Below are 8,562 nucleotides of genomic sequence, written 5' to 3'. Positions count from 1 at the left end.
GTAAACGATACAGTGCATTTATAAAGTTGCTAAACCTTTGACATACAATGCATTTATGTATATATTGTAAATGGTGCTCACAGATGAACATACACCTAATGGTGACAGGTTTATAGCCTTTTGGTTTTGATAGAATCACCGTCTTGTTCAATGTGCAGGTAAAAAATTGCCGTATATGAGATTTCGAGTCCAAAATAGATGCTTCCAGTGATTGTGATGATTTGGTCCAAGATTGTATGAAATATAGATGTATTATAACATGCCCATCAGTCCTATTAAATATGTCCTTGAAAGGGTGGTTTCTCTCCAGTTCCTGTAGACTCTGGACTTTACCATGGGAAGTCAATTATGTTCATGACAAAACATTGTATTTTATGTACATTTTAAGTTTCCAGGGCCTTTGACGTAATGCATTCCCTGGATTTTTAGGCAAAACAGAAATGACTACATCATGTGGCAGATTATAGTTTGGTAGCATGCACATCAATATGATGGCTATTTTTGAAAAAAAAAATATACACAATAATTGTGTCCTTGAGTTATTACTTAGTAATGTATCTACCTGTAGTCAGTCTTCTGTATAAGTGTAAACCCTTTAAGTCTTCCATGTTAGATATCACTGGATTTATACATATCTGAAAGAAGTCGCGTGATTGGCACATTGCCAATAGTTTTCTTGAAAAAAACTTCTTCTATCGTAGATGGGCCTATAGACCGTAAAGCTGGTAGGAGCAGTAGAAGTTTCCCAAACCGGCAAGGCTGTGTAGGGTATCTGTGAAATACATATAAAAGAAACATAGCTGTGTGAGAAATAACATATACTGTATACATATATATAACTATCTAGCATGAAATTTTCAAGATCTCATCTTGCTCGCTGAAAATCTTAAAAACTGTCTACAACGTGTTAAGTCTCCTTACAGGAATGAGCACTGATATACTTGACAAACCCCTGCAACAGTGTGAGCAGCACACTTTCAGGATGGTAATATTTCTATACTGACTTCAAAAAGGTATCTCCCAAGGAAGAGAACTATTTTGCCAGTGCCATCTCTTGGAAGTGTCTCCCTATGAGTCAAAATCCAACTTTCCAACAATCCTTGAAATTTGAAATTGGAATATATCCAAGCCAGATATCCATTCATAGACAGCTGTTTTGGGCTGCTTGTCCCTCATTAGTACAGAGTAGGATGCTGGCTGGCTGGGTGTGATGCCTTGAATGCAGCTTAGGCAAGGTGCTGATTCTCCCTAAAGAGATCATTCATACATGGAAACTTACTGGAAGTTCTCCATGGTATGGAGACTTATTGGCAATGCTCCATGGGAAAAGAATATGCAAAGGAAGAGAACCATTTCACCAGCGCAACCAGTTGGAAGTGGCTCCCTATGAGTCAAAATCCGACTTTCCAACAAGCCATGGGATTTGAGAAAGACTATAGCCAAGCTTGGCTATATTCCCTTGTGAAATCCCAAGGCTTGTTGTAAAGTCGGATTTTGACCCATAGTGAGTCACTTTCAAGAGGTGCGCTTGCAAAATGGTTCTCTTCCTTGGGAGATACCTCTTTGCATATTTGTTTCCCATGAAGCATTGCCAATAAATGTCCATACCATGGAGTGCTTGTAGTAAGTCTCTATACAGGACTGTTTTAGTTAAGGAGATTCAGCTCCCTGCCTAAGCCTATTTACTGACTGCAAGTACAGATCTTGACTATAGTGAGAAAATAAACAGGAGTCACTGTACTTTTTGGTGTACAATAATCATGCATTATTTATAATCAGAAAACCTCTTTAAGTAGACAACTCATTTGAAGAAGATTTTAATATCTATAATATTCTAAATTATTAAAAGATCACTGGGCAAAAATACACAATGTGATACACCACCACCTAAATACACATTGGGGGTATACTGGTGGTAAAAAATCCCCAATAAGGTGGTGGTTGTCCGCCAACCCTGGAAGTATCTTTAAGTGCTTTACAATTGACCTGCACTGAGGGGGGATTAGGTGGATAGGACATCAGTCACCACACGGGTGGACCCAGTCTACATATACTGTGCTAAGAATTATGTTTTGGTTTTCTTTACTGAATACACACTCAGTGGGACACTAATCTCTACATAAGGGTACCCACAGAATACATCACCTATTTTCTGGTTAATTGTCCTTCCCTAGCAACCCGAAAAATAGTAGAAAATTAACATTTATGCAGGTGGGAATATATAGTTGTTCTGTGGGATATAAAATAAAAGTTGTTTATATGTAATATTTCTGGGAGACTCAATAACTACACAGTGGAATGCAGTTGAGGGACATTTCTGCCCCCTCTATCTATGTAATTAGACATCTGGCACATTATTATCATGGCACTTTGTACTTTATACACACAAGCACCTTTATGAAATTTTACATAAATTGTAGTTTTTCATAAAAATGCATACAATTCATATTTGTGGCTAAAATTATGACCCAAGCAGAAAACGACACAAAATAGTTCCTAAACATAAAAGTTTAAGATGTGCAAAGTTCCTACATTCCATTTATCTCTATGTCTACATGCACATATCTATGCATCTGCAGACTAGCAGGCTCTATGCTTCAGACTGAATCTGTCAGGGATCTATTCTGACAGATAGATCTGTATCCCTTATCTTTGAACTCCTGACAGCTCATAAACACTAATTATAGCTAAATTCTTATCAAACTGATAAGAATATGGCTTGAATGAGTATGTATGAGCTTTTAAGGAAAGTACATATAAGGGCTACAGATCAAGCCAAGGGAGAAGTTCTCTCATGGATTCAGTTTAAAGCAGTGGGCTAGTCTACACATGCACTGAAAGCTGTAGAAGGAAAACTGTTGAAAATTTTTAATAATTAAGTAAGCAAGTCAATAATAAATGATTTTTTAGGTCGAAATTAGTAGAATGGAATGATAAATTATTTTTTAGGTCAAAATGAGTAGAATAGAATTTAAAAAAATGGACAGTGTAAAGGGATTAGTGCAGGGCCTGAGGAGATAATGATTCAGTCTAAATTGATGGGTGCTCTAGGACTAGTTAAAGTGGGGAAAATACGTATTTGATACACTGGCGATTTTTCCCACCAACAAAGAATGGAGAAGTCTGTAATTTTTATCGTAGGTACACTTCAACTGTGAGAGACAGAATCTAAAAAAAAATCCAGAAAATCACACTGCAAGATTTTTTAATAATTATTTAGCATTTTATTGCATGAAAAAATAATTTGATACAATAGAAAAACAGAACTTAATATTTGGTACATAAACCTCTGTTTGCAAGTACAGAGGTCAGAGGTTTCCTGTAGTTCTTGACCAAGTTTGCACACAGTGCAGCAGGGATTTTTGCCCACTTCTCCATACAGATCTTCCCTAGATCTTTCCGGTTTCACAGCTGTCACTGGGCTGCAAAGATTTTCGATTGGGTTCAGGTCTGGAGACTGGCAAAGCATTCCAGGATCTTGAAATGCATCTTAAGGAGCCACTCCTTAGTTGCCCTGGCTGTGTGTTTCTGGTAATTGTCATGCTGGAAGACCAAGCCATGACCCATCTTCAATGCTCTTACTGAGGGAAGGAGGTTGTTGGCCATAATCTTGCGATACATGGGCCATCTATCCTCCCTTCAATATGGTGCAGTCGTCCTGTCCCCTTTGCAGAAAAGCACTCCTAAAATATGATGTTTCTACCACCATGCTTCACGGTTGGGATGGTGTTCTTGGGGTTGTACTCATCCTTCTTCTTCCTCCAAACAGGGCGATTGGAGTTGATACCAAAAAGTTATATTTTGGTCTCATCTGACCACATGACCTTCTCCCATGCCGCCTCTGGATCATCCAGATGGTCATTAGCAAACTTCAAATATGACTGGACATGTACTGGTGTGAGCAAGGGACCTTGCGTGCACTGCCGGATTTTAATTTATGATGGCGTAGTGTGTTACTAATGGTAATCTTTGAGACTGTGGTCCAAGCTCTCTTCAGGTCATTGACCATGTCCTCCTGTGTAGTTCTGGGCTAATTCCTGATCTTTCTCAGAATCATCCTTACCCCACAAGGCGAGATCTTGCATGAAGCACCAGACCGAGGAAGATTGACAGTCATCTTGTGTTTCTTCCACTTTCTTATAATTGCACCAACAGTTGTTGCCTTCTCTCCAAGCTGCTTGCCTATTGTCTCGTAGCCCATCCCAGCCTTGTGCAGGTCTACAATTTCGTTGCTGGTGTCCTTAGACATCTCTTTGGTCTTGGCCATGGTGGAGAGGTTGTCTTTTATACAGGTAATAAGTTCAAACAGGTGCAATTAATACAGGTAATGAGTGCAGAGTAGGAGGGCTTCTTAAAGAAAAACTAACATGTCTGTGAGAGCCAGAATTCTTGCTGTTTGGTAGGTGATTAAATACTTATCCTTAAGATAAGCCATCAATATCAGATCTGCAAGGGTCTGACACCTGGCACCGGTTTGAAAAGACCACACCTATCCTGAGGATACGTCATCAATATCTGAATCTGAAAAAACCCTTTTGAAATGTATTAACGTAAGTGATAGTTTGGTGTGGCTTATTTTACATAGATTTTATTCAAGTTATGAAGTCAATAAATGGTCTAACTAGCCACAGAGCTCCCACTTCACTATGCCCTAGCCCAGGCTCATTCACTTTTCCCTTTAGGCTATGCACTAGTCATAGCACACTGTATAAGTTTTTATCCAGTGTCATTTTGAGAAATGTAATTTTGTCATTTTCAATAGATACAAGATCCTGCTTCTGACTTTCAAGTAAATTTTTATGTGACATGTTACTATAAGGGCTTTTAACAGAAAATGTTCGTTTTATTTAATCGTCATAATCAGTGAAAGTCTTATATTCATAGAATATGAAATAAATATTTCACAGTATACATTGAATTTGGGTCGGTAGTGAGACTACTGAAAGTGAAAGCTGCATTCATTTTCAGCTGCTGTCACTCTTGACACAATTTTTAAAGGCTATCTCTCCCAATGTAGAGGATATAATACTATTCTGGCATTGTTTTAATGCTTAGATTGTCAGCTTTCAAACAAGACCAGGCCATATCTTTATCTTCTACAGAGTCCAAAATATGAAGGCTTAATGCACCCCCCGGCTTCATCTGGCTGGGATCTCAGCCAGCCTGGAGGCCAAGAGAAGAGGCAGTGGAGGAGTTGACAAGTTGAAAGGAGGGAAAAAAATGCATCCTTCCTTAGAAGGATTATCACTAGAAAGAAATCTAATATATTACCCCCACAGATTATGTCATTAGAAAAATAAGAATGTTCTGGGTTTTGGAATAGGCGCATCTTATAAAGAGCCTGAGATATGCTTTAAGCAGCCCGGCCCTTCTCACGCTGCTGCCTGAGCTCAGGCAAAACTGTTAGGGAGTTAAACCATGCTTCTCGCTAGGTCGCACTCCTTCCTTCTGAGCCACGCCCCATTGTTTAATGAGTATCTAAAACACATTTTAAATGTGTTGTCAGGCATGTATGCCACTTGAGACAGTATTGGTGTATTTAGCTTAGTAAATCTACCCAGTCACTTTTAGCTTGAATGTTATTTAGTCACCTGCTATGTATGTAACTGTTGAGAGTGAGTTGAGCTTCATCTTGCAAGGCTGCAATGGCTGCTGCGTTCCTGAAACTTCTCAGTTCTGAGCCGCCATGTGTAGGTACTGAAAGAATAACAATCTATCAATATGCAGTAACATACATGGGATATTGCAAGCTGGTAATTAATATTATCTATATTACAATGTTAATATAACAGGTTTATTTAAATTTATACTCATACAGTTAATATGATCATGTTACATAAAAAGCTTAACCATATGCACTGAGCTACTACACGTCTTTATCTTTATCAAAAGCCCAATTAAAACAAGTTTGTGGGACTGGACTCTCCAAGGGGATCAAATGGGATAAAATAATAAAAGATGTAGGAGCCAAGTGCTGGACAGTTGAGACCTCAGTATTCATGAGCTGCTAGCTCCTCCTGCCACCAATTGACAGCTTTCTCCCTATGCCGCTAATGAATATAAGTATTCTGTACTCGCCTCCTGCTGCAGAGCTGAAATTGGGGGTCTCTGCCACTACTTTATACTGTCCCCAGGCAGACCAGCATAAACCTGGTGACAGATCCCCTTAAAAATTATTATTTTTAAATTACAAACCATATATATGTTTTACTTGCACATAACTAAGTGTTAATTACAATTTTGACAGCCAACATATAACAAATTATATAAAATTAACATGATCCAATAGACATATTTCTTCTGCGTTACTTATAGTAATATGGTTTATTATTTAAAAAAATGTAGGATGCAGTTGCTTATTTTATTTTTATTTTACTTTAAGTGCACTTTTACATGTTCAATCTAGTTATATGCAGACTATTAGCCACGTACCAGCCTTAAAAGTGACAATGCATTTGAGGCAGGCAAACTCTGTCGCGTCTAGTCGAAGCTGTCGAAATCTCGCCACCACTTCCTGCAACGCCTGAATTTCAGCTATGATTTTACTCAACTTCTGTGAATCTGTGTTATCGTTGTTCATTCCTGAAATCAAAACATATCTAAAATGTATATTTTTACATTTCTAATCCCCTCTAAATCTCTTCCACTTAACGTGTATCTGTCAGTCGGGTATAAACTATTTCGGTGTCGATTTTTATGAAAATGATAATAAAGTACTCCTTTGGGCGATAACAAACACAGTGATTAGCATTTCAATGATGATACAAGCAGTTATGAATACAACAAGACAACACTATTTGCATTTAAATATAGATTTATAAATGACAGGTATGGTCTATTGTTCACATGGGATTTGTTATTCTTCACATGTTGTTCATATTCCCGGCAATGTATTTTAATGTTAATTTCTACAACAAAGTCATTAAATTGAGCAGTCCTTACCAGATACAGCCAGTAGCGTGCTAGCATCAACCGGGATGGCCCATTGTGCTATTCCCAGAACAAATAGCTCTCTCCACGCATCTTCCAGGAGCATCAGCTGCCACACAATATATGAATGATAGGTTTAGAAGTACATCAGCCATGCATACCACTCTTATTTTAGGATCCCTTTGCTTGCTCTTTAGAACTCTTTAGAGCTGAATATTTTACCTCAATTATGTTTTGTTAATGATACCGAGAATGCACTGCGCTGTGGAGCTCAGGCAAGAAGCTGTCTTTAATAGTTCCCCTCCCACAATTAAATGTTAAAATTTGGGGAATGAAATAAAGCATTATATTAGGAATCAGTAAAATGAAATCAGCACTATTTAGTTTTTGGTTGGGTCTTCAGATAAATGGTCAAAACACAAGTAAAAAAAAAAAAGGGAAAACCGATTAAATTACCACTGGTTATATAATACTAAATCTTCAGAGATACTAATGGAAGTTCATGTAGTTCCTAAAACTGTTACAAGTTAAGCCAAATTCATGCATCTAATTTGCAATGTAATTTGCATTTTTTTCCCCTCAAATAAATGTTTGCAACAAATTATAGAAAAAATATGTAAATTATATTAGTAGTAGTAGTATGGTCTAATTAATCTGGCTTTAAATATATTGATATATATCTGTGTTTTATAGAATTTCTACCTATAAGCAAACTTTCTATATGGAAGTCTAGCCTTAGAATTTAGTCTAAGTAAATTGCATAGTGATGAAGGGCATATTAATCATAAGCAAAGAAAGTAAGAAAGAAAAATACAGATAATGCAAACAGGTCTGTAAAGATTTAATGCTTACCTGATCTTGTAAAGACAAAGTGGAAAAAGCGGGCACACTCTTTGCCCATTTAATACTCATGAAAAGAAGCCGTGCTGCAGATTCACATACTGATTCTGTGGCCACTTCATAGAGGTACAGGGGAGCTCCATTCACTTCGTGAGGATACTAGAAAGAAGGAAATTGTTTTAAGTCTGATTATATATTGTAATTATACTATTACTATATTTCAACCTATGTGACTGGTATAAATCATAAATCCTAAGTGCTAAATCTGACTGCACTGAAATTTATATTTAATACATAAGTAAGATTAATCATATATGAACAGCTGGAAGTAAAAAAAAAAAAGTTTTTTTTTTTTTTTTTTTTTTTTTTATATCTGCCCAATACCCCTGATGAAGCCAGATACCTGGTGAAACATGTTGGGGGGCAGTATCTAAGTTTTAGAAGACAACTCTTCATAGGAAACTGTACGATCAGTGACAGTAACTGACCAAAATACAGAGCAGGGATAGGCAGGAATTGGGGAAATACCCATCCCTTACAACCTTCTCCTGCAGTACAATATGGAATACTAAAGAAGCTCTTGCTCATAGCACTGTATTATAATTATGCACTTCAGCTATTCTCATTTTATGTAATAAGCAACTAATAAAAGTTAAGTTTTAATCATTAGTATCTGGGGCAAGTAGGGTACATAAATGCCAGCGAGGCAATAATTAATTGAATATACACAAGTATTACCCGCCCCCACATAGGGTCAAATTGATCCTGTTTTTTATTTTTTTATTTAACAGG

The 8,562-nt window shown here is 37.2% G+C and overlaps 1 protein-coding gene across 1 annotated transcript in view; it reads right to left on the bottom strand.

The window, feature by feature from the left end:
- Window positions 1-609: 609 nt before the first annotated feature.
- NR2E1 (nuclear receptor subfamily 2 group E member 1) overlaps window positions 610-8,562 on the bottom strand; it is a 29,850-nt gene continuing 21,897 nt past the window's right edge. Inside the window, 5 exon segments of the mRNA XM_044291984.1 lie at window positions 610-772; window positions 5,592-5,697; window positions 6,433-6,582; window positions 6,943-7,039; window positions 7,783-7,929. Coding sequence (XP_044147919.1) covers window positions 610-772; window positions 5,592-5,697; window positions 6,433-6,582; window positions 6,943-7,039; window positions 7,783-7,929 — 663 coding nt within the window.

This window comes from Bufo gargarizans, chromosome 4, assembly GCF_014858855.1.
Source record: "Bufo gargarizans isolate SCDJY-AF-19 chromosome 4, ASM1485885v1, whole genome shotgun sequence".
In the NCBI taxonomy this organism is placed as follows: domain Eukaryota; kingdom Metazoa; phylum Chordata; class Amphibia; order Anura; family Bufonidae; genus Bufo; species Bufo gargarizans.
This window is presented reverse-complemented; position numbering and strand designations above follow the sequence as displayed.